This window comes from Sorex araneus, chromosome 1 (assembly GCF_027595985.1).
Source record: "Sorex araneus isolate mSorAra2 chromosome 1, mSorAra2.pri, whole genome shotgun sequence".
Taxonomy (NCBI): domain Eukaryota; kingdom Metazoa; phylum Chordata; class Mammalia; order Eulipotyphla; family Soricidae; genus Sorex; species Sorex araneus.
In genome coordinates, this window is record NC_073302.1 from 86,138,139 (window position 1) to 86,165,257 (window position 27,119).

A 27,119-nucleotide genomic window follows, 5' to 3' on the forward strand; every position below is an offset into this window, starting at 1 on the left:
TGAAATAAGTTTCATTCACCTGGGAAAGGCAACAGACCTGGGGAGATGTGGGCAGAGGGGGATTGGTTCTCAGTAGCACAGGTTTCTCAGAATTCGATGCAAGGTCCTAAAATCAGTAGTATAAGCTCTTTGGGGCCAAAGAGATACTGGAGTTCTTCATAGGATGGGAAGTTGTGTTAAGGGAACAGCTGTGTTGCATGCATAGCTGGATACCTTCCCCAGCCCAAAGGTGCTTCCTGTCTCTCTCTGTCCCTCACCCCCCTACCCCTCTCCCCAGGAGAAAGGAGGTCACCTGACAATCTTCGCTGGAGTCCTCCTCACTAAAAGGCCTGCATTATTTCCCTGTTTGTTCACTCATTGCCCTGATGCCGCCCAGCCTCAGAGGGGAATGGAGATCTTAATAAGGAATGAGCTCCTCAGGTTTCCTGTCACAGGATCTGGCAGGGTACCTCTCTTTGGTAGCTGATTTTGGAGGAGACTGGAGATTGACTAACAGAGATGGGAACCCGCCCCCAGCCGCCTTTGTCTACTGTGCCACTGAAAACCACGTGGGCATGAGTTTGTATTCCACCTAAACAGAGTCCCAATATGTATTGGCTGAACTTGCAAGACCCAAATATCACAAAAACTTCTGTGTTGATTTTGCTGGACTTGAGTCAAAGGAAACGACATGTATGTGAGCTTAATTCTTCTTTCACAAAATTTCATAAAACCTGTTAGTTTTGGATGTTTCCATTAATCCATGATGCCAACAAAATGGTAGCTCCCTGCCTGGGGTGAGGGGTGGGGTGTATTTGCTTTACAAATGACAAATACTGTAATCAATTCACAGTAGGGGCACACAGATAGGAACTCAAAAAGACAGTTTCTCATGGATTTAAGATTGAAAGTGACCGGGTGATGCAGAAATCTCAGTTCACATACATGAAAGCAAGAAGCAAAGAGCAGTAAGTAGAAACAATCTCCCTTTCTGTTTTTCTTCCAATCAGCTGCCACACTGCGTGGGCAACACCACAATACTCCAATGGCAAGTCAAGAACACTGGCATTCAAGTTGGTAGAACTGTTCAGGAGCCAGTGAGTTTGGTAAAACATTAATCCTTTGAGATTACACTTTTATGTAAACTGAGTATTCCACCAATCAACCTGTCTAGACCTGCTGTGAGATCAAACAAGACAACTTTTGTAAAAATTACTCATGGGTTTCCTCTGGACAAAGGCATAAAACAGAGACCTAAGATCCCAGGTAAGCATTTCATTCCGGGGAGAGGTAAACCAGGCCCCAAACCCCCTACTAATTACTACTAAGACCCCCAAAATTTTGTCACTGAATATCAAAACCCCAAGATCAAAATAAAATTAAACAGTTGCTACAGGTTCCTACCATGAGGATTGCTGTTCAAGGGTTCTGACACAGGAACTTTTTGATGTGTCTAGCTTATGAAAACAAGCCATTTCAACTCTCAATTCTGAACGGAAGTCTTGAAGTGAAAGGCAAATCAATGCAAAATGATCCAAGTTAGACAGCGACGGTAGGGGACTAGAAATAAACAGGCAAGGGCTCAGAACTCATTGTTGGAAGCTTACAACCTACCCAAGGAGTTTGGATATTTGAATTGAGCACCTAAGACTGTAAAATAATGTTTTGTACTGTCATTATCATTTTGTAATTGCTCACTTAATGCCAGGCAAGAAATTCTGTACAGATTTCCTAAAATCTGCCAAAAACATCAACTGGCTAATACCCTGAGGTAGATGCTTTGCTTCTGTTAATCAGGACCAGTGCAACAATGTCTGAACTGAAGGTGCAAAAAGTAGACTGAATTGACAGCCAGGAGTATCAGCCAGGTTGCCCAGAGACTCACATGCACACTGTAGCTCAATGCAGAACACTGCCTCCCAACCACGGGAGACCCATTTTCATTGCTCTTGGCTCTTAAGTCCCAGGGTGTTTTAGTTATGAGATCGTTTCAAACTGCACTTCCAGAAAGCTACTGGTTGTGATTCCAGCCACCTACAGGTGTTACAAGGCTGCGAAGTGTCAGCCAACGCCATTGTAGGACAGTTTTCCCTTAGGAGCTCCCTGGCCATGGAGCCACACTGCTGAACAGTAGCCCAGAGTGAGGCTCTGTAAAGAGTTAGTCACCGCTACCCTTGATCTGCCAGTCCAAGGTCTTCAGTGGCTCTCCAACCTTGGCTTTTCTGAGTTGTACTTAAGTGATGCCCGCACACTGCCACCACTGTTTCGATTCCACCTAAACAGAGTCCCAACATGGACTGGCTCGACCCGCAAAACCCAAATATTTCGCAAAAACTTCTGTGTTGTTTATTTTACCCACTGAATTAAATATACCTTGGTTCAGCTTTGTCTGAGATCTTTCAGACTCTGCACGATCATACTGTGGGTAAAAATTATCGTATGCCTAAGCATCACACTCAAGCAAAGTCTTTTCAGTTTCAAATCAAGTAACATCAAGACCTCCATGCAGACCAATTAAGACTTCCATGTGGATCAATCAAGACCTACTATGAATCCAATCTAGAAAAACAGTACAGTAGGTACAACCAACCCTGGTTCAATCTCCAGCTGCAAAGGGCCACAAAGTTATCCCCGAGTGCAGAGCCAGGAGTCAGCCCTGAGCACAGCAGTGTGTCCAGAAATGGAAAAATAAATAAGTACAATCTAATAAAACTCTGAAAGACCCATTTATATTATTTTTTAATCTGGTTATTTATATATTCTTCTAAATTTTTAATTCAGTACAACAGTGTTTCGAATTTCTCTGAAGACAAAACATCACAGAATGAACCCATCAGGCCCCATAGAGGATCCTAATCTGATTCCTGCAGGACACCTTCTCTTTTGAAAATTCGTGAACATGGTATGCACGAGTCTCAGACACTCTACCAGATTGCTTTACTCCAAATCTCTATCCCCTTTGAGGAAGTTTATGTGAGGATAGCCAGAAATAATTGAGCTAAGAATATTCTACAGTTGTACCCTCTGACGTAGCAGTACTCAGAGCCTCTGAGTTGAAGTGCTGCTTCTAGCATCCTTGATAAAACACTGTGAACTCTCAGCACCTTAAGAGTACCCCTTCTCACAGCTGATCACTGAGCACTCCAGATCACAGTGGAAACCCAGCCCCCAGCCTGACACCAGAAGAAACTGAAAATGCTACATTTTTCAGTTTAGAGTTCTTTGAGCTCCTACCTACTGGAAAGGTCTCCCACCTGAAAAGAACCCTGGGTCCTCATGCTCCCATCTGTCAGTGTGTTATGTTAGGAATGTTCACTGTATCAAGCGGCTGGCAATGGGCTGTGTGAGCTCTACTTGTCTCTATGCAGTTCTGGTCAGCCTTTTTCTATAAAGAGATGTTTTCTAAACTCATAGAGTCTAATAGTAACAGCAAATCACAACACAGGGCTTTGGAATCTTGAAATGTAGTGTCACTGATACAATGAAAATTTAATTTTAACAAAGCTAAACAGCTAGCAGTAACCATAGTAAACAAAGCAGCTCTAAAACACGGAGGCTCTGAGTGACTTGACAACTTTTTGATCAATAAACAATCTACTTGCAAACCAAAAAGGCACTCAGTAAGTATTTGGTTGCAATTTGTCATTGATAACCCTTACCCACCATCCCTTCTAGGTAAATGAAAATGGAAACATAACTAAAGCAGCAACTAATATCCCACAGAACACGTTAACAATCTCCCTAGAGTAAATGAATTGGTTTTAAGATGTAGGAATGGCATTATGAAAGATTAAATAAATAAATAAATAAATAAATTCAACAAAACAAAGAATTAGAAATAAGCATACTAGAAGTTATTATGTTTAATGCTTAAAAGTCTGAATGCACAAACAATCTACCATTATAGAAGTACTGGTGGTCAATACAATGCATTAGAACTATGTACAATGCACAGTTTAGTATCAAAATCTTTCTACACTGTAGAGTTTTACGAAACTGTTAATGACATCAAACACTAAGCACTTAAGACACCATTTTTTTTTCTGCTACCACATTAGGAACGTCAATGGACAGTCCATTTCAACTTGCAGCATCCATCCATTTCTAGTATGAAATTAATAATTTTCTACTTATACAATAAAATTTATCTACATGGTTTCTCTTGATTTTGATCCATAGCAGCAAAGGCACTGTACATCAGCAGATCCACAGACTTAAAAGATTTTTTTTAAAGCATTCAAAAAATAAAAAATAAAAAAAGGAGTCACATATCATAGTTTAACAGCAACAACAACAACATAAAAGATAACACAATGTTTCTGGCACAATGGCACAGCCTGTGTCCGTTTCAGGGACATCCAACTAAGACATGGGAAAAAATGGAGGTAAAAAAGAGCAAGTCCTCATCCCAGGTGAGAGTCCATTCTGTCTGGTCCGCAGAGGGAGGCCCTGCCAGTCCTCCTCTGCTGTCCTTGTTTTGTGAAAGACTTGCCTTACACGACAGGAGTACTACTCCCCTGAATCTGTGCAGTTCCCAAAGAACATGCCAAAAAAGAGACTGTAACTTCTCATGACGAAACTGGCAAAAGATATACATCTCCCTTTGCAAAGAAACATGTCAAATTATCCAGAAGAGATTATGCTCTCTTTTTGAGGCCAAATTTAGTTTGTTCATCTGTCTATAATACAATAAAAAATGAATTAAAAACGTATTACAAAGACACTTGTCAACAAGTGAAAAATGAAAAAGTCCCATTACTTTTATCAAATATAATCTAAAACTATAGATATATTGGTTAAACGTGCCCAAATAGACTCAATGAATAAGACTTGGCCTGTAATCTTCTAATCGCTTCAATTGCCAAATATCTTCTTTAAAATAAGTAGAAAAACAAGAAACAGAACAAAAAAATCTAACAACACGGCAACATATTGCTTCCATATGTAATTATACATTTCACATCTCTATACAGTCATTAGTCTACATTTAGTGACAATTCTTTTAAGCCTTCCTTTCCCCTCCTTTGCCAAAAAAAAGGGGGGAGGGTATCAAATACAACGCATCTTCATTTTCAATGCAGGAGCAGACAGCTTTATTTAGTCAATCATTGTTAGAAAGCCTTCTTTAAACAAAATAAATATATTACAGATATAATACATAATTAAAGATTCTGTTCACTGTTAAGTATGGTTATTCCATGTTCTTCCAAGTATTAGCTGAAGATTTGGTATCACAGGTTCTTAATGAGTATTCACAATTCGATAGCAAGGAGGAGGTAGGGGTGAGGAAGGGGATTCAACTCCACAACTGTAATGAGTATCTGAAATCCTTGGTTTTAGATGGGGGAAGGGCGTAAGAGAAAGGATGACAGAACAAAGTGCTACAAGGAGAAGGAGTCCAGTTTGCATGAAGACTTGTCCTTAATAAATGACTTCATAAACAGTGGCCTTCTTATCCCCAGAGCCAGTGACAATGTATTTGTCATCCACAGAGATGTCACAGCTAAGCACCGATGAGGATTCTTTGGACTAGGAAAGAGACACAGAAATAGAAATGTTACATACTGATAGAAAAACCATGAATACTAAGAGGCAGGACTAGAAGACGTGGCTCAAAAACAATCTAACATGTTCAGGTGACTCTAGGGGAGCCCGGAGAGCAGAGAGGCAGTCACAGAGCTTCATGTGTGTGTGGGGGGGGAGGGGGGGGGAGGGAGGGGAGGAGGTGTGCAGGGCAGGGGCTGGACCCCAGGGCTTCGCTCCTGGAAGGCAGTGCTCTACTCTGCCGCTGAGCCATGCTCCTGGGCTAGGACAGCACTTCTTAGACGCTGAGTGGAGCAGACCCCAAAGCACACCCTCTCTCCAGAATGTCACTACAGCCCCGAAGCCCGCGGATCCAGAGGGCTTTGATTCGGGTCCAGCTGTTCCCCTGAGGCACCCTACCTCACAGGAGCTGGCTTCTCTACACAGGTCCACACAGCCCACCTCTCCACCACCCTCAAGGCGGCTGCGGAGCGTGAGAGAGATGGTGCAGGGAATGCAAGCAGATTTTTTGAGAGAGCAAATGTAAAAACATTTCTAATATAAAAGATTATTTTTTTCCTGAATGGAAACAAAATGAATACTAGGGAGTGGTGGGGAGTGGCAGTTCAAATAAAAAATGCTGAAAGTTGAACAAAACTTAGAATAAAAGTTAAGCAAAAGTTAGAAAGTATGTGCATGCGCACATTTTCATTCTACAATTTGGTCTTCCTATAAATTTCCAAGATAGCACAAAGTTCCATCGCTAAGAGTTAATACACTTAATACTGATACATTCAACTTTAAACATTTTAAAGAAATATTACTATTAAGTATGTAAACAAAATGCTTACACTTTATTATTTTTTGCTTTCTGGGTCACACCTGGTGATGCTCAGGGGTTACTCCTGGCTCTGCACTCAGGAAATACTCCTGGTGTTGCTTGGGGGATCAACATGTGTTGCTGGGGATTGAACCTGGCTCAGCCACGTGTAAGACAAATGCCCTACCTGCTGTATTATCGCTCTGGCCCCTATTTATTTATTTTTGAGGGGGGAGTCTAAAGTGGTGTTCAGGAGGTCTGGGACCCCACCCATAATTCTTGGCTGGCTATGCTGTTTAGTTCATGGGCCTGCCTGAGGATCAAATGAAGACACACCAGGCATGTGTCCTAACCACTATACTATCACAATGCTCATATTTTTAAGAAAACGTAGAAAAGCAATTACCACACTTTCCTTTTAACAAACGGACACACACAAGCCCATATATTCAAGATATGTAGAAAGTGACTGAGGCACTAAGAGTGGGCTGACAGCCCAACAGGCAGCCTGCACCGATCTGAGACAGGACTGTAGTGGAGTGCCAATGCCTCTGCTGCTCTCATGACACCAGCCCGCCTTTGGGCAGTTTTCTTGTCAGTGATGATCATTACTAGTGCCAGGAGACTATGTGCAGTACTTAGAAGAAATGCACAGAGAGGGACGAAATGGACAGAGGGCTTCTTAACCACCGTCATGCAACAAGCACCAAGTCACCGGCGCCTTGGAAGCCAAGTGTTACCTGGAATATACTGGCCCCATAAGGCGTTCTCCAGGCATTCAGGAGGTTGTCCTTCCCAGTGCTTACGAACCATTTGCCTGTGGGAGGAAATTGTGAGAAAGACGAAGGTCTGTTAACTTGGTCAGACCCCTGGAAGTGCTTCCCCAGCATCGAGTCATCACACGACTTGCAGACAACCCAGTACATTTGCAACGAAGAATTCCTTTCCACGGGGTGACTGGGGGGGTGGGGGGTGGGGAGGCCCTTTCTCCTAGGTTTAATGAGTCACTTCTATTTATGACAAAGATAAAGTGGATTCATGTCAATGAAAGTACATGGCAAGAGGGAAGCACTCATGGCTGAAGAAGCAACAGAATTCTGAAGAATTCCGAAGGAGCTGACGGAAATGCATCAGCAGGAGAAGAGAATGGGTCTGACCGACGGGAACCGCTTACCACAGTGGGCAAACTTCAGCGACAGCACACAGCTCTCGTGAAGATGCAGCTGGTACTTGTCCGGCTTAGTGACGTGCAGCACCTCCACGTTGCTGTTCTCCATGCCCACGGCCAGCCACTCTCCAGTCGGGCAGTAGCCCAGGGAGAAAATCTGCAAGGACAGGACATTCTCTGTAACCGGGAAGCGCCATTTCTCCCAGGGCACTACTTCAATTAGAAAGGGGGGGGTCAAGATAATCTGACTTATGCTGGAAGATCTAATGCCAAACAGTGCCAGATATCCGTAACCTGAACTATGTCAAATTCAAGTACCAATAAATTAATAGTTTTCAAAACCTGTCAATGGCTTATGAAGAGATTTTCCAATCTTCAAATAATATCGATCTATTTTGGGCAGAAAACAACGAATTTTTTAATTCATTGTTTTCTGCCCAAAAAACACAGAGCCCAAAGAATTGCATCTTGTGCATGTCCCAGGTCTGCCCAAACCCTCTGGAAGATGCGTCAGGTGGAGTACCGCACCTGGGAGGTGAAGTCGTGCTGCTGCAGCTGCCGCCCTTCCCGCAGGTCCCAGGAGCGGACGGTGTTGTCCAGGCCTCCCGTCCAGAGCTTGGTGCCATCGTTGGAGATGTCGATGCAGCTGGCCCCGTCGGTGTGGCCCTGGAACTGCCTGCAATATCACAAGGGGGGGGGAAAGCCCTTGAAAAGTTAATTTTTCATTGGACTCAATTCAGAATGCCTCGGCAATCAATTTCATTGCTGGCTCTCTTGTAGATTTCATTTTATTTTATTATGCTTCCTAATTATTCAAAGTAATAACAAAGAATATACAGAGATTAAATCAAGGTGTAACTGAGATGCTGAACTTCCTTCACTTTTAATTTCTGACTGTTTAGGAAGTATACTTCAAGTTACACTGAAACACGACTGATATCAAATCCTCTGAAATGAAAATCAATACGAGCAACATGTGAATAATCAAAGCTCTGGAGTAATCACTGTCCTCTGAGGAAGAAGGGGATGTCAGAGAGTGTTGGGGACAGTGCCGCCAGTGTCAGCGTCTGTGCAGAGAGCAGGCCAGAGAGTCCGTGCAAAGGACTGAAAGGGATTTCAACTTTGGTTTTGGAGTCCCAGTCAGAGCTCAGTTCTAGAAAATACCCTCCAGACAATAGAGCCCAGGCCTCCTGCCGGAAACAATTCCTCCTGGTTCAGTGGGCGGGTGACACCCCTCACTCCCTGCTCCTCAGGTGCCCACTCCAGAGACTCATTTCAGGGCAGGAACTGTCCGCACCCTTTCAAAACAATCTTTTCTAGAGGACCGCTGTCGGTTCCACTGAGAGCTCCTTCAAGGGCGTGACTGTGGGTAATCTAGATAGCTTCAGGGCACACAAACCCACAGGCCAGGCTCAGTTATTTCTGGAAGGCACAATGTGTGAGATGCATATGGTAACAGGAACAGCACCTCACGCTGAATCTTCTCAAGGAAGAGCTAATGACAACAACAGAGAACAAGCACAGATGGTACATTACAGATGTCTAAAGAGTTCTTGAGGTGAGGGGAACCCTGCACATTAATTACCTCAAACTGACCTCAGGTTTTAAAAACCTGGATTGGAGGAGAGAGAGAGAAGGGAGAAAAGGAGAGAAAGGAGAGAGGGAGAGAGGGAGAGAGGGAGGGGGGAAAAGGGACGGGGAGAGAGAGGGATGGAGGGAGAGAGGAGAGAGGGAGGGAGGGAAGGACAGGGAGGGAAGGACAGAGGGAAAGTGAGGGGGGAGAGAGAGGGAGGGAGGGAGGAAGGGAGAGAGAAAAGACAATCATCCAAATACCACAGAATTGATTTTAAATGTTTGTACCATCCTAATATGGGCTTATTCTGAACTGTTTTAAATAAGGCAACTACATTTCCTCTTTTAGGCGCTCTCTCTCTCTCTCTCTCTCTCTCTCTCTCTCTCTCTCTCTCTCTCTCTCCCCTCCCTCCCTCCCTCTCTCCTGGCTGGTGCACTGAATGAAACTGGCTCTTCCTCAGGCCCAGGGGGATCCCGCACCCACCTCACGAGTGTCTGGTTGTGCAGGTCCCACACAGCGATGTTGCCGTCACTGCAGCACGAGAAGCACACCTTGGAGTCCGGGCTGATGGCCAGGGCGTAGCAGGCGGGCGCGGAGGATGTCAGCTCCGCCTTGATGCGCGGGGTGGGGGCGGCCAGGTCCCAGATGGACAGGGTGCTGGCCTCCCCGCCCACGATCAGGGTGCGGCCATCGGGGAGCAATCGGCAGGAGCGGATGTAGTTATCCCTGTTCTGCGGAGACAAACCCATCAAGAGATTACTCACGAGGAAAGGAAAACGGCATTAACAGGAAAGCAGAAATCCATACAAGTACTGTGTTCCCTCCTGGTTTTAATGAGCCATTTTTACTTATGAGACAATGATAAAGGAGATTAATGCTAGAAAATTATGTGAAATTAGCGAAGTACTTAAACTTGATCTACCAATTTCAGTGCTGAGATGTTTTATCTGAATTCTCATGAAAATGCGAAGATCCAGAGCTCATTGCCCTTGCCGAGTCACTGCGCCTGCACCCACAGGACAGCGCTGAGTCACCTGCAGGCACAGATGCGGACTGAAGAAAACGCCATGGCAACCCAGAGCAGCCACACCTGCCATTTCAGAACACGTGACGTGCTGGTGACAGGAACTGTGCCTGCCACCAAGCACACGTCTCAGGATGGAGGAGACCTGGCAGGCACTGTCTCCCTCTGGCCCTATATTCCGCTGCTAAAACGTGGCCTAATTAAGCGGCATAAACTGGGTGCAGGACTTGAGGAAGGAACGATAGAAACATCAACAAAAATTTTTTTAAAGAAGGGAAAATCAACTGAAATTTCTTTAAAAATGTAAAGGACAAAAAACTCTGCAGCAGCTAATGCGGTACTGTTTTTAGCTTAAGTATGTGGCCAGAGCAATAGTACAACGGGGAGGACGTTTGGCTTTGCACATGGCCGACCCAGGTTCGATTTCCAGCATCCCATATGGTCCCCCAAAAAGTATTTTGGGGGGATGGGCAGTCCCAGAAGTTGAACCCAGGAGGGCCTCCCACAAACAAGGCAAGTGCTCATCGCTGAGCCCTATCCCGGCATTCCTGGCCCTGAGTTTCTAAGAGGCTTCTCAGCTGCGCTATGAGGCAGGAGCTGGTGGCTCTCAACAAGGTGGTCCAGGTCTGAGGATTATCTGGTGCTTGGACACAGTAGTGCTGGGGGCCATTAGGGCCCTGCTGCCAATGATACCAGGCTACCCTGGCAGTGCAGCATGCCACCAAGGGATCAACTCAAGCCCTCACAAGTACTAGATGTGTGCTCCACAACCTGAGTTACTTCCCTGGCCCTGACAGATGAAATATTATGTTATTCTTGTCTTGTAATACACAAAGTAATATTTAGGTACATTCTTACAAAAAAACAAGAGTTTTTCTTCAATTCCTTTATTGGGGCGGAAGACAAATGACGTGCCTGTTCCAAGAACAGGGCAGGGTTAAAGAAACAGCCCTGGTACCTATGTCCCGTGAAGAGTTGGGCAATTTGGCCGTAAGGAACCGAAAGGACTATTTGCCTCTTCACTGTCAGTGCTAACCCTCAAAGTGAAAGCCCACACATGACTAAAGTCGACAACCCAGTTGGGATTACGCTGTGTATCGCTTGATCTTAGCTACTGCTAGACCCACCATCCCACTGAAGTGAAGGTCAGTGTACCCATGCTTACTCACCAGGCAGTCGAGCTGGGACACGGGGCTCTTGTTGCCTGGGTGGCTGATGTCCCAGACCTTGACGCAGCCCTTGCCCCCCGTGTACACGTGTCTGGTGGGGTTGCTGATGGTCACTGCGCACACCACCTCCCCGTGGTTCAGGGTGTTGATCTGCCGAGCATGCCGGGGGATGCCGGGTCCAATGAGAGCGTCGGGGGGAAAGGGGACAGGCTGCATCTGACCGTCGGCTGTGACATGGAAGGAGTAGGCTCTAAGGCAATGGAAGAGAATAGACAGGTACAACGGAATATTAATGTTCACTTAACTGATCAGAGAGATAAATGAGACACAAAGAAAACACGTTGGGAGTTGGCACAACACACACTCTACACAGTCAAGGCCCTGGGTTCAATCTTCAATACCATGTGGGCTCCTGAGCATGGCGCAACAAGCAACAAGCAAACAAAGAGAAAGACGTTCTACAAACCCACTAAATGCTACCCATAATCTCAGACTAACTCTTCGCTGGGGATGATGGGACTCAGTTACACCAAAACAGCACCCCCCAGTTAGCAAGTAAGGCAGCTCAGGGACAGTATCGATCTGCTTCTGTCTTCTTCAGTGACTCAGGAGGCTCTGATGGGATTTTTGTGTACAAATCAATTTACCATTTTTGCCTACAGTTAGTTCATAATGGAGAGCAATAAGCTAAAATTATAAAATTTACAGAGTGACAGCACTGAGCTTAGATGGTGAAGAAGCAGAGATGACACAGAGAAAACTGGATAAAGGTTCCCAGAGCTGATGATCCCTAGTTCTATGTCATCCTGAAGAGAATCAGAACCTCAAAGTCAAGCCCCAGGTGACTTCCTGAAGGCCAACTGGAAATATCTATGAGGAGTTCCATCTCCAGTTCATTTTCTGGGAAAAACTCTCTATAGTGAAAGCACTTGGTTTTAAAATACAATAGGAATAGAGAACCTCCCTCCAGATACCTCTTAAGTAGTTAAGAGCACATTAGTCAAAGTCAGGGTGGGGCTGTTATGAATGTTTGGTCCTTGAAGGCAGAAGATGATAATGGTGGGTACCGGTGACATGGGCCTATCTTGGAGGCTATCACAAGGCAATAGCCGTTTTGCCTTAGCGTGAAACTTTGGAATATCCTGTTTATGAGAGGAAGTTTATAAAAGACATACCAAGGGAAAGCATTGTGGTACACAAAGGATAGGAATTTAGACTAAACTGTTGCAAAGTTTCAAAATCAAATTGAAAGCTATGATTCCTTACTGTAAAAATCTATGGTCTAGTCACATTTATTGAAATCCAACATACTAAAGTAATTTCACCAACCAATGGAATGCTCCCAGGAAGAATGCAACGTGCATTATGGCTAGGGGCAGCTCCGTGTGTAGACTACAAGAAAGGCTCAGAACTGGTGTCTATTAGATTGCTGACAGGGAGGCGGGAGTGCGGACAGATATGGACATATATGCCCTAGGTAAAATGAACAGGTCTTAGAGACACTGGATGTGTGTGGATCTATAAGAGGAGTGCTGAGAAAGAGTCTAAGTTTGAACAACGTGACTGGCCATTTTGCATTAGGAAAGGTGACAGGAAACAACCAGAGAGCATGCCTATAAATGAAGGAAACACTGATTTTCTTCACCAGAAGGCAGGTGGGAACCCAAATAACTCGGAATAAAGCAGAACTCTGTGACTGAGGAAAAAAGTCAGGTCAGAAAGACTAATGTGGTCAGTCAAGTCTCAGGAACAGAATGGACAACGTATGGCAAATGAAGAGCCAAGTGGATGGACTGCCTAACGAAAGCTTCCATACAGGAACTCTAGCGAGAGCAGGCAACAGATAAACAGGAGATGGGGTCAGGTGGAAAAGGAGGGCTGTCACAAGGCAACTTATTACGAGATTTTTCCACCTAGCACTTAACTCCTGCTACACCAGTGTGTCATGGGAACAGGAGTAGGAATACAACTTAAAGAGAAAGGCCAAATAGCCCTATGTGTGAAGTCACAACCCGCAGGGGCTGCAGGGAGCAAAGCCGGCTATTAGCAGTACAGGTACATTAGTAAGCTATTCACGGCTATAAAAATAAAACATCATAGGGTCAGTGTATAAACAATGGATGTGCTACGACACTCTGGGAACTGAGTGTGATGGGCAGAGACAATGGCCATGGGGTTGTGATGTGACAGGTATGGATTCTGTAGACACAGGTGTGAGGGCGGATGGCAATGAAGGTCAGAGTGACACAGAGTTCTTATTATCTGGTCAATACAATACTTAAGAAATGCTGGCCATGTGGCAAGTACAGACCGATGCTAAAGAATCAAGTGGTGATAGAAACAAAATCCTACTCTTTAGAGCCTACGCCCGAGAAGGGCAAACGGGTGACAAGTAGCTTTCGTGGGCATGGGTGCACACACAAACACACATGGTTTCAGATACAAGGGATGGAGAGGTCCAAGTCCCACCGAGTTGACACTTGAAGAAGAGTACAGGTCTTCACAGAAGGGGATGAGTACCTGGCAGGTATAAGAATGACAAAGGCCAGATTCTTGAGAGAGACCCAAATGAGAAGGTCACGATGAGCTAAGTGAAGAGCTACAGGGGCCATGGCAGGCAGGGGCTGTATGATGTGATGCGAGCCCATGTGGATGCTGTCCAGAATGGATCAGAAATCACTGGACTTGTCTGTGCAAGGGAGAGACTTGAGCCAAGTGGTAAGTTCAGTAAACTGGGAAATCCTCCAATGAGGTGAGGGACAGGTAGCACACAATCAGACAAGTCTGGAAGCGGCAGGGTTTTATAATAAGACGGAGTGCTCTTCTGAAAGGGCTGAGGGAAGGGGTGAGGAGAGTGGTCACTGCCCGAGAAGGTAAATGAAGTAAAAGAGAACAAAGGGCTCCTCCATCCTGCAGGACGAAAGGGATCGGGTCTCCCCCATCAACCAGGTTTCAGTTCAGACGGGAGGGGAAAGCAGTGATGTTCTCAGAGACAAGCTGAGACTCTGAGGGATGATAATAGAGAAAGAGGCTAACTGACCTGACAATTACGAGGTCATGAAGACTGACTCTTCAAAGAAGGGGAAAACAAGGTTATATCAAGTTTAGTTGGTGCTACACATTCTTAATGGTAATTTTCCAGGAAAAGACAGTCTCTGTTCCCCTCCAGAACACAGTTAAAAAGTCAGCACACAATTTCTTTCAAGATACCAATATGATATTCCTCAATTCAACCATGGTTACCATGCTGACCGACTGTGCTTTTGAAACTTCCTTATCAAGGTTTCAGGGGCAGGGAAACAGCACAGGACCTGATGTGGCCAACCCTTGTGCCCTATGGTTTCCTGAGTACTGCCAGGTACAGACCTAGAGGGCCCCAAGCATCCTGGGATGTCCCAAGTATCCCCAGCACTGCAGATCCCAAGCAACACAGGACCCTTGCATCCCTGCACTGAACCACTGGCCAGGGTGGCCAAGACTCACTGGGAGGGGCCCAGGCATCCTGAACTCCACCTCGAGACCTTCATAGCCCACCCCCTATTTAAGAAGGTAATATGGCCTCTGTTTGCAAACAGTATAGAGAAAATACTCAAGATTTGGGCGTGGGGGGGCTGAGGGGCTCTAGAACATGTACAGCCAATTTCAACAGATTCTGTGATGTGCAGCTAGTAAAGAGCACTTACAGCAGGCAATGAAAGTCAACTCTTCTAGAAGTCAGAGCACTTGAAATCAGGCTTGAAAACCTTCCCCAAATCACACAATTAGATGCACTGATACATACTACCAAGCCACACTCTGCAGTATGGACGAGTTTCAACACAAGATCTTCACCAAGGAGGAAAGAAACTGGAAAACAAAATTCCAGGAGACAGCAGAAAATAAAGGTGATAAAATGGGGGAAAGTTCTCGGTTTGTTTTACCCTGGGTTTCAATTTATTCAGCAAGGACTCCGAATTAAGTGATGAGAGGAGATGGCTAGAGAAGTTTGCTGAAATGTATCAGAGACACACATAATACAAGGCGGTAAAAAGCAGTACGCAGAAGGCTAGACTAACAATTTTAATGGATCTTCTACAACTTTAATGAATCTTCTTTGGGGAAAGAAAACGGAACAGGACAAAACGGAGTCACTTACTCATAGAAGTCTGGTAACAAGGAATATGAAACAATTATTTCAGTAATTCTAATTCTTGACAGAAGAATGGTACACTACAAGTGGACATAAAATTCTGTAGGATTAAACTTATGAGAGTTGGTGAGGAAGTCAGTAAAACTGAACTTTCTGAATTCAGAACAGAAGACAGCATTAAAATTTCCTTAACATTGGACAAACTGGAGGAAAACTTTAGTCTGGGTAAGTATTTTATGAATTTGAAAAATCTATTAATACAAAAAAAACAATATATGCAGAAGATCCTTTGCTGAGGAGCCCAGAGAGTGACTGGGCGTGGGACACACACAGGGAAGCAGCGAAGCCCAGTGACTTGCACTTCCCGAAACACGAGTGTGTGCATGAGCATACACACATGGCACGCAAAGCTCCACAGATCTAGAACTGGCTCATTTAGGGAAATGGTTCAAGCAACAACGCAGAACTGAACTTCAAATAGTTAAAGCACTTTAAAATATTTTTTTTGAATGTAAGAATCATTTTATTTTTGTCATTGTTTATTTAAAGAAGATCCTGCACCAGTGGAAACAAACAAAAACAAATGGGACCACATCAAACTAAGAAGCTTCTGCACTTAAAAGAAATCGCTATCACTATCATCCCATTGATCGTCAATTTGCTCTAGTGGGCCCAGTAATGTCTCCATTCGTCCTGGCCCTGAGATTTTAGCAGCCTCTCTTTACTCATCCTTCCCAACGGTGCTGCATTAGAGACTCTTTCAGGGTCAGGGGAATGAGACCCATCATTGTTACTGTATTTGGCATATGAATATGCCACAGGGAGCTTGCCAGGCAAGTGACCAAAATACAGAGAGCTCCCACAGAATGGGAAAGAATATTTACCCAATACTCCTCTGATAAGGGATTAATATCCAGGATATACAAGACACAAGTAGAACTGTAGAAGAAAAAAAACTTCCAATCCCATCAAAAATGGGGAGAAGAAATGAACAGAAGCTTCCTCAAAAAAGAAATACAAATGGCCAGAAGGCACATGAAAAAATGCTCCACATCACTAATCATCAGGGAGATGCAAATCAAAACAACGAGATATCATCTCACACCACAGAGACTGGCACACATTCAAAAGAACAAAAGCAACCAGTGCTGGTGTGGATGTGGGGAAAAAGGGGCGCTCCTTCACTGTTGGTGGGAATGCCAACTGGTCAAGCCTCTCTGGAAAACAATATGGACAGTCCTTCAAAAACTAGAAATTGAGCTTCCATATGACCCTGAAATACCACTTCTGGGAATATATCCTGAGGGTACAAAAAATACAGTAGAAATGACATCTGCACCTGTATGTCCCTTGCAGCACTGTTCACAATAGCCATAATCTGGAAACAGCAAGAGATCAGACGACTGGTTAAAAAAACCTTGGTACATCTACACTATAGAAAACTACGCAGTTGTTAAGAGAGATGAAGTCATGAAATTTGCTTGTAAGTGGATGGACATGGAGAGTATCACGCTTAGTGAAATGAGTCAAAAAGAGAGGGACAGACACAGAAGGACTGCACTCATTTGTGGAATATAAAATAATATAATATGAGACTGACACCCAAGGAGAGCAGGCACAAGGGCAGGAATACTGCCCCATAGTTGCAAGCCTGTCTCATGAGCTGGGGGAGAAGACAGCTGGAATGTCAATGATGGTTGGAGGAATTGTTCAGGATGGGAAATGTGTGCTGAAAGTAGATAATGGACTAAACACGATAGCCTCTCAGAATCTGTATTGCAAACCATAATGCCCAGAAGTAGAGAAAGAGTATGGGGAAACTGTCTGCCACAGAGGTAGGACGAGGGTTGGAAAGGGGGGGTATACTGGGGACACTGGTGGTAGAGAATGTGCAGTGGTGGAGGGATGGGTGTCCGATCATTGTAGGATTGAAACTCAAACACGAAAGCTTGCAACTGTATCTCATGGTGATTCAATTAAAAAGAGAGAGAGAGAGAGAGTGAGAGAGAGATCCTGCACCCACTCCCCCACCTCCACTATATTCACCAAGAAGGACACAGTTCTGTAACACACACATCTTGTTCATATACTCAATACTTTCTCCACATTTCCGGCAACTCATAGAAGGAATTGGGCCTTGAAGTCATAGGTAAAGGCCTGGCTATTGTAGCTTATAAAGTATAATAGAAAACTAGTTCTATGTACTATATGAATGCACTAGTGGATAAGTCATCACGATCACGAAATCCCGTTAATCATTGATTTCTCGAGCGGGCTCAGTAACCTCTCCATTTGTCTTTCCCCAAGATCTTAGAAGTCTCTCTCGACTCAGCCTTCCCAAGGACATGTCCAGCCAGGGTCAGGGGAATGAGATCCAGCTTGTTACTGGATTTAGCATATGAATACACCATGGGAAGCTTGAAAGGCTGTCCCATGTGGGCAGGAAACTCTCAGATGCCTGCCAGTTTCTCCCAGAGAAAGAAGTAGGCTACAAGATATATAGGCTACTCTCTGCATCGCTCTCTTCTGGGAGCTTGCTTTTAAATCTCTGGATGTTGGCCGTTGATGGGATTACACACACCTGGGTTCCTCTGCTTATACCTTCATGTGTGAGGCCTGTCCGGACGTGTGGAGAGGGGCCTCGAGCATGGCTGTAGCTAGGTCCCGGTGGTCTTCGGCTGCCGGGAGCTCTGCTCAGGGAGGGGAGGGAAGCTGGAGCCCATCCCCTCTGAGGGACCCTGGGGAAGGCAGCCTGGCAGGAAGGCAGCCAGGGCAAGAGACTCTCTCGGATAAGTCATACAACACATATATGCTCAAGCTCTGCTATGTGATTGGTACTGTTCTTATTTGGAAAAAAACATATTTTGCTTTATAGAAATAAAAACAAGCAGAGCATGAGTTCTGAAAACCTATAAGCCTTTTTGTTATGGCAACATTCATAAACCATATCCCAAAACATGTTTACTATCATATTTTTAATGGAACACACTCTTTTAAAGTAACAGGGGAGAGAGACAAATCTTGTTTTTTAGTTAAGATGAAATTATGTAGTCCTTCCTATGCCATATTGAGTGGAACCCTTCACTGTACTACTGCCATCCTGTTGCTCATCAATTTGCTCGGGCAGGCACCAGTAATGTCTCCACTGTGAGACTTGTTACTGTTTTTGGCATATTGAATACACCCCGGGGAGCTTGCCAGGCTCTGCCGTGAGGGACAGAGGACTTGAACCTGGGTCAGCTGTGTGCAAGGCAAATGCCCTACCCACTGTGCTATTGCTCCAGCCCCTATTCCCATGCTAATATTTATTATTACTATTGATGCAACTATGTAATGATACTACTCAAGTAGAAGAACAAAGAGGCTAAGGTAGTACCAAAGCTACAGGTTATGCAGGGCTGGATTTTTTTACCCATATTATAATTCATATTTTATTTTGAGGTTGGTAGAGAACCAATAAAGATTTTTATGCAGAAAACAGTATAATCACTTTTGGCCTTCGGAAAAATATGTTTAAAAGATAGAGCTTTGAAAGAAAAAAAAGAGTATCAAGAAGAGACTATCAAAAAATATTGCAGAGGTCCAATACAAAGGAAAACATTTTAAAAGTGGGACCCTTAGTAATTTAATTTACTCATGTAGAGAGACAAGACAACCCAATATAAATTATCAAATAAATGCTAGTTTGTTTGCTAATATGAAACATGACCTTGATTATCAATGTAAATAATATTAGCAATTCTTTTTATAAAAATTAGGTCAGACGTAGAACACCAACTACTCTTAAGTACTTCTGGAGAAAAGTGAAAAGTAGTTATTTTGTGCATATGTGGTGAAGAAGACCTGTATATGTTTTGTTTTAGCACAAAATATTGAATTGCTTATCTGTTGCATTGCTTATCTGTTGAAAATATGCAGTTGACCAAATCCCACGATTCTGTGCCTGGAGATCTACAAAAGTAATAACTTCTCCAATAAAAACATTGCAAATTATATTTTCTCCATACACAAAAATGAGTATGAATTTATACATCTTAATGTCCTTTTATTTAAACAGATTAAAGACAGGGCTCTGAAGTCCAATTTACTCAACCTAACTTTGCTTCTGCACCTATGATGTTTAAGTGCCTAAGCTGGTGAAAACTGATGGGATCCCCGAGCAAAGCCGAAACACGGCTGTAGCTGACTGAAGAGGCGCCATGCACCACCTACGGTGCTACGTGTACCGCTTCACTTCTTCCCTCCTCCCTTCCTTTCTGGAAAATACCAGGCTTGGTTCACAACAGAAGCTCACAATGGAACTGTGCACACTCACACTCTTCCTAACTGTCTACTGTCTAGGCAGCACTAGACGTGATTCCCCACCCCCTCACTCCCGAACACAGATTCTCAATCACCCTCCAACTCATTAACCCTCCCCCAGAGAGTAACCCCAAACTGTAAGAAGGTGAAAGAGTTAAAATCGTGGGGGGAGGTAGGAATCCTGCTCAGATCTCTGACCTGCCACCTGACACCAGACCACCTGTAACTCTCTAACAGTATAACTGGGCCCAAACCACAGAGCCAAGCACAGCACTGCCTTTTGCAGTGCACCTCACAAACTTCCACCTCTGTCCTCCAGGCAGCCCTTCAGAAGAGGTGAGGAACCCCAAATCCTGAGGTGCCTGTCACAGTACACAGTTCTAAGTGCAAAAGTTAGAGAACTAAGTGGTAACAATGCAGTGAGTGAAAACAAGTTAATACCCTGATTTAAAGAATACCTTCTTCTGGGCCAGAGCAATGGTGCAGAGGGCAGGTGCTTGCCTGCGTGTGGCCAACCCGAGTTTGATTCTGGCACCACACAGTCTCCAGAGCCATGCCAGGAGTGAGCCCCGAGGGCAGTCAGGAATAAGCTGCACATGGCTGGGTGGGGTCCAAAGACAAAAGGGAGAGAGGGGGAGTAAGAAAGGGAGGGGGGAGGAAATATGGAGGAAATAAAAAGGGGAAGGGAAGGGAAGGGGAGGGGAGGAGAGGGGAGGGGAGGGGAGGGGAGGGGAGGGGAGGGAAGGGAAGGGAAGGGAAGGGAAGGGAAGGGAAGGGAAGGGAAGGGAAGGGAAGGGAAGGGGAGGGGAGGGAAGGGGAGGGGAGGGGAGGGGAGGAGAGGGAAGGAAAGGGAAGGAAAGGGAAGGAGAGGGAAGGAGAGGGAAGGAGAGGGAAGGAGAGGGAAGGAAAGGGAAGGAAAGGGAAGGAAAGGGAAGGAAAGGGAAGGAAAGGGGGGAGGGAAGGGGGGAGGGGAGGGGAAGGGGAGGGAGGAAAGGGGAGGAGGGAGGAGGGAAGGGGAAGAGGGGAGGGGGAAGGGAGGGAAGGGGGAGGAAACGGGGAGGGGAGGGAAGAGGACTCGGAAGTGGTCCCTCCTTTTAAAACAGGTTCTTGTGAGAGCTGTAAATACTGGAGTATTTGATTAAACCTAAGACCTTATCTTTAGTCACTGCTTAAAACAGACCCAACTTTTACCTTCAAATTCCTAAGAGTTCTTTGTCAACAAGACTTGTCAGTCAACAATTATTTGCTGAATACACACAAGCACAACGTCTTTCATGGTAATTGGTATTTATACCTTCAACTCTCAAGGAACTCAGAGTCTAATTTGGCTTGCCTTCCTTATTAATCAATCAAATATTTACCGAACAACTTGGCTATGGCACTGGCACTATGTTTGATGCATGTTTAGAGCAAAGCCTGTAGAGAAATAATTACAGAGGAGCAGGAATCTGAAGGTAGCACTGTCGTCCCGTTGTTCACCGATTTGCTCAAGTGGGCACCAGGTGAAAAGCAGAGAAGTAAGAGTTGATCATGATTAGCACTGGGGGTCAGGAGCACAGAGAGAAAAAGGGACACATCCGAAATATCGAGGTGACAACTGAGTGCACATTAGTGAATAAATTAGCACGCGGACAGGACGAGCTCTCTCTTCCTCTCTCCCCCTTCATCCAGTACAAACTGTAAGAACCACGTACAAAGCAGGCAGCTTTGCAGGACTGGGGCGGCTTCTGCAGTCGAGCAGCAGGAAGGATGGCTCTGCTCTCATGGAACATTTTCAAGTGGAAAGAGGTAGATAATGGCTATCGACAAGTACAAAAAAAAAGGCAGTGGAATAGAAAAGTACAATTCTGCAGAGAAAGGAAGAGAAGGATGCTATTTTAGATAGGGTTGTCCGGGCAGAAAGCGGTGGTAAGTGACATCTTAGCAGAGATCTGAAGTGAGACGGTAAGCCAAAGAACAAGTGTTGCAGAAAGGACTAGTCGAAGCAGATGCGCGAAAGCAGGCGAACCACTAGGGAAGTCTCTGGGATAAGGGGACAGTACTGCGACTGAATAGCAGAGGGTACGGAAGGAAGCACTAGACCGGGCAAGAAGAAGGTACAGGACACGTAGGGAGCATGACAGAGAGGAAACCAACAGAAACGGTGAAGAGAATAAATCCCTGCCAGACCAACAGTGGGGAGGGCCATGGCGGATGCTTTCCTAAAGGAAACAAAAGTAGTCAAGGACTTGAAAATGTCAGTGTTCTTTTACAGAAAAGCCTCTGTATCAGGGAAGGGAACACCAAAAGACAGAGAACTGTGTAGAGGTAGTGCCAGAAACAGACCGGGTTGAAATGAAAGATGTGGACTGAGATGTGCTAAGAGATGAGAACCTGTAAGAAGGATGTAGAACAGCTGTTTTGTGTTTTACCTTCCAAAGTCACGGGGGCTGTGAGCAGAAAGAGTCCAGACAGCCAGTCCACAGGACAAGCAGCTAGGCGAGCAAGTCCCTATGTTCTAGAGCGCCAAACTGAACAGGGGGCCACACTTCTTTATTTCCTCCCATGGAAGTCTGACATGCTTTATTCCAACACACCCCAACTGCAGCAGTCATGTTTGCTCATCAGACTCTTCTCATTCAAGACAACAAAAGAAGTGCCTTGGAATCAGTAACACAGAGAAGATCTGACTGCTGAAGAGGCCTCAGCAATTTCCACTTCCTTATTAGACACTCAAGATTTTTACGTGAATACGAAACCCCACCTCATTAACCCCGTTCTTCCGAGAAGAAAATGAAAACACCATGCAGGGGAGATGCTGGCAAGGACCACTTGCTCCCTTGGGATCACCTCAGGGGCCCACAGTAACATAGGAGTACTCACGGTTTTCCTCCTGGAATGCCTGTCAGGTTTGGAGGTATAGCTGGCACACGCATGTGATGATGGGGATCGAATCCAACCTGTCATTTCCCCAAGCAAAACAACAGGAACAGAACAGACATAGTTAGAAAAACTTGTTTCACTCTAAAATCAAAGTAAAGGGAGTACTTTAAGATAAGATTTAGAGTAGACGGAGAAGTTTTTACTAAGGGATATTTATGACTGAACGCTTTCATACAGGGAGAGAGAAAAAACATGATAAATTATGCTGAAATCACTGAAGCTCACAAAAAGTCTCCTATACACCATCTTACTGGCTCCAGTCTCATGGGTTTACATTTCTTTAAAGAAATATTCCCCCGTCTTACAAAAATATAGCTATCGTAAGGCTGCATGCTGTTCAATTTACAAATGCACACAGATGCCTCCGCTGACACCCTTGAGAGCACGTCTTGTCTGTGCTCTGGCCACACACGTACCACTGGAGAGCGTCCGTAGGCGGCGGCGGCGGCTGCGGCGGCGGCCGCGGCACTCATCTGCGGGGAGATGTTGTGCAGGCCAGCATAGGCAGCTCCGGGGCTGGTCAGCTCCCCATTCATGCCCGCGTGGGGCACAATCCCAAACGGGGCTGGATACGGACAAGGGACTGCCATTGGGGTCCTCAGGCTGGAGGCTACAGGGCCAGTTGGGGAGAAGGGAAGAGAAATAAAGAACAAAGCAAGTGAAAATAAGGTTAGACACTGTTAAATACATTACAAAGAGGGTTCAAAGGCGCTTATTCTAACATTCCCCAAGGTCAGTCCTTCATGGAGTTTTACTTGTCTGCCTTATTTTATTAGATACCTATTATGTGTGCCAGGCAAGGTAGTGGCAGGTGCTTATTCTGAATTAATCACTTTCCCTAACAGCCATTCAAGGCTGGTTCTTAGTCTAATGTATCACATTCTTTTATATTTACTTAATGTCTTTGAAAACAAGAAGCGTAATCACAAGAAATATCCTTTCTCTACTATAGAAAAGAATGTTAAGTATGGAGAAAAACTTTCTTCTTACTAACCCAAAGGGTCAACGCCTGGTGGTTTTCCGGGTACAGGCCTGAGTCCGGGAGTGGAGTTACTGCCCGGAGTGGGGGCATCGGTCCTCGGAGTAGGGGTGCTGGACTTGGAAACCGGAGTAGTAGACTTCTCATTCTAACAGGAAACAGAATGAAATATAATGGCAATTAAAGCCGTTTCAAGATGATGCTGAAATATTTTAAAAGGTAAAGGAAAAAGAAATAAAAACAGTTCTTTAGCTTTGGACTTCACTGTTACCAATTAAGAAGAGCGCTCTCTCTCTCTCTCTCACACACACACACACACACACACACACACACACACACACACACACACACACACACACACACACACACACACACACACACACACGAGCTAACAAAGGAATAATTTCCCCAATACCACAAAACAATGTTCAGTAGGGCAAAACTGAAACTGAATCTAGGGTAAAACAGTCCATTTCAGGGAAGGCACACAGAGGCTGCCAAACCATGACATTCTGCCTGTGACAGGCTACCTGCTGGTGACTCTAATTTGAGACTCTGGGGGTCTAAACTGGAGTCCAGATGGGATGTTCACGTCAAAAGAGGTTCTCTACTTAATAGGTCCCATTAAAAATAATTCAAGTCTGAATATTCACAAAAATCAGCAGTTGCTGTTACAAGACCAAGGGGAAAAAAACCCACAGAAAATAAACTTAACCTAGTCTCTTACAGACACAGGTTCCTTATTTTCTGACAAACTGAAGAATTTCATTTCCATTAGCTGTGAATTCAAAATACTCCTGGAAACTAAATTTGTTTAAAAAAAAAAATCCTGCTATATTACAATGAAAAAAGAAGACATCACAGAAAAATGCAATTAACTCCACAGACACAGGAGAAGGGGTGTGGGCGAGATTATTCTGACTTACACGCAGTTTCATCTGTGCATGTGATTTGTGGTGTGAATCAGGTCGACTTTCGTAAATGACAAATTACTTTTTAGATAGGAAGGGAAAATTTTTGCAGTCACATATAGTGAGAGAATTCCAACAAAACTCACAATAAAAATCACATCCAGGCCCCAAACTAAATTTACTGCGAGCCACAGGTGATAAAAGCATCACTGCAACCCCCATGTATTATTTCTTCATCTTCACTAAGACACTTTTTACTCAATTTTCCCATATCCTTTTCCATCCTTGCAATAACTCACAAAACAGATCAGCAAAACCATTCTGTTCCAAAAACTACCTCTGTCAGTTTGAGTTGGAGCACACACACATATATACTTACACACATATGGAAGGAAAAATTCTGCAGAAATATTGGAATGTCTAAAATGCAAAAACTAAACATAACCCTCTTGAAAGAGGGGACACTATGGAAGATGGTGAAGGACACTTACAAGGCTAAGTTCTTTGGATTTGGAGGAGGGAGTACTGCTGGAGGATGCGATGGAAGCCGGACTGATAGGGGCGTCTTTCTTGAGCAGGCGTGTCTTGTCCAGGCCATTCTCTCTGGGGGAATGTGCCGGGCTCCCTCGAGGGGAAGATGGATCCTACAAAGGAACACCGGCTTTAATACAGCATCGTGCAACACATAAAGCCCAAGTACTTGGGTGTGGGTATTTCTAGCCAAAGACATTTAGTAGTTTCAATCAGATGCTCCCAAGCTAATTTGGCCTACTGCCTGTTTATAGCAGGGGGGTGGGGGCGGGAATCACTGAATGCGCCTCTTGAAAAATCTACCTTGAAGGAACAAGTAGGAAGTAATACTTGCTCATTAATAGCCTCAGTATTACTATTATTGTCCCCTGCCCCTTGGATCATTCCAGCAACCCTCACCCCTATACTTCCAGCTCCCTCTAGGAGTTGGTCCTACCCGCTTTAGGGAAACTTGGCTTAGATGCACACACAAGGCTCACTGAAATTCTGAAGAAAATATCTGGCACGGCGATTTACAGAATGTATTCAAAACAAACAAAAATTAAATCCGACAAAAATCTGCTACATCACTTGTACATGAGATCGGCAGGCGGGCGGGGAAGGCCTGGTGTGCATCCAAGGCAGCAGTAACACACACATGCACTTTACAGAGAATAGCAATTAAAAAAGCATCAGTAACATATAAAATCAATACTGCATCACATTTTCAGCTAATAAAAAAGCTGGTCCCTTAAGAAATTAAGTCATTATAGCTGGGTAAGAGCAAGAAGTCAAATGAGCCATAAACGTACCTCATTGGAAACGTCAACCACCAAATTGTCATCGCTCTTCTCCCCATCACTGTCCTACATTGACAACAGACAGACATCACCTCCTCTGCCAGAAAACAGGCCCCCTGACCTCCCCTTCTTAAATGCAGACTAACTTCTCACATCTCAGGAACCAGAGCAAAGGGGAACTATCAACTGAAAATTTTGTATCCTTTGATCCTCACAATGATGTGATAAAGTAGATATCATGATTTCATTTTGTAGTTAAAAAAAAAATCTTGTTAGAGAATTGCTTGTTAGAGAATCAACTGTAAGCTGGCACATTCACACTAAACCTTACTTACAAATGAGCGTGCTTTCATGTGTTACACATCATTCTGACTAAACAAAGTAGCCACAACTTTAGAGCTGGGAGTTTTCACACAAAAATCCAAATTTATCATTTCCCTTGTGCCTGCACTCTCTTTTTAGGTATGTTTGCTCTGGGACCATACCTGGCAGTCTGGTTTGGCACTCAGGGGTCACTCCCACAAGTTCTCTGGGGGACCTTACAGAGCCGGGATAGACCCCGGGCTGACTCCAGGCGAGGCAAGTGTCCTACCCCTGTACTATCTCTCTGGCCCCAGAGGCCTGGGCCCTTGCAGGTACAACCTGAGGAGTGGGTCAGGGTCTGCTTGTCTACAAAGGCCCTATCCAGTTTGTTCCCATTAAATTGTGCTCTGCAGGCCAAACCAGTTAATGGGGAAAACACAGTGGCAACCCATATGCAAGAAACACTTTTTTATTCCTCAGCACGAGTTCTAGACATTTTTGATTATCAAACTAGATCTGACAGAAGAGTCATCTATATTGAAACACACAGAAATAGTATGAAACCCTCAAATATTCAATTAGCTGCCAATAAAGCACATACACGCGCACAATGGCTGGCTCTGCACACAGGGGCCTTCAGCAAGCCTAGGGCAGGCAGCCCATTTTTCTCTCACAGAGCATGGTTTTGTGTTCAATTTTGCTGATAATGCAACATATGAACGTTTTTCACTGAAAGCAAGGTAAACTAGGCCCTTTCAAAGCAAAGGTGAATGAACTTACATAACGAGCTGCAATTTCCTTTTCTTCAGTTTTCTGCTTTTTGTTATCTGAAGAGTAGTCTGTTGAATTTCTGTGCTTCTCAGCTCCTCGGAAGCTGGCTGACGGGGATACGGAAGAGCTCTAGAATGAGGAAGGGAAACAGGCTGAGAAATGATCACCCCAAGTAGAAAATTTTTTTAAATTCCTTGAAATTTTATTTTCATTTTGTTTATTTAGAATAGAACACA

The 27,119-nt window shown here is 44.6% G+C and overlaps 1 protein-coding gene across 8 annotated transcripts in view; it reads right to left on the bottom strand.

Moving 5' to 3' along the window:
* Window positions 1-3,824: 3,824 nt before the first annotated feature.
* Window positions 3,825-27,119, bottom strand: part of TLE4 (TLE family member 4, transcriptional corepressor) — a 148,944-nt gene continuing 125,649 nt past the window's right edge. For all 8 annotated transcript variants that reach the window (XM_055137814.1, XM_055137806.1, XM_055137781.1 and 5 more), the window contains 12 exons: window positions 26,893-27,012; window positions 25,822-25,875; window positions 24,991-25,143; window positions 23,604-23,736; window positions 23,026-23,219; window positions 22,550-22,626; window positions 11,257-11,506; window positions 9,547-9,794; window positions 8,019-8,166; window positions 7,497-7,647; window positions 7,063-7,139; window positions 3,825-5,508 (listed from right to left, as the gene is read on the bottom strand). In XM_055137814.1, the coding sequence (XP_054993789.1) occupies window positions 5,401-5,508; window positions 7,063-7,139; window positions 7,497-7,647; window positions 8,019-8,166; window positions 9,547-9,794; window positions 11,257-11,506; window positions 22,550-22,626; window positions 23,026-23,219; window positions 23,604-23,736; window positions 24,991-25,143; window positions 25,822-25,875; window positions 26,893-27,012 (1,713 nt within the window). In that variant the 3' untranslated portion in view covers window positions 3,825-5,400. The remainder of the gene's footprint in view (window positions 5,509-7,062; window positions 7,140-7,496; window positions 7,648-8,018; window positions 8,167-9,546; window positions 9,795-11,256; window positions 11,507-22,549; window positions 22,627-23,025; window positions 23,220-23,603; window positions 23,737-24,990; window positions 25,144-25,821; window positions 25,876-26,892; window positions 27,013-27,119) is intronic.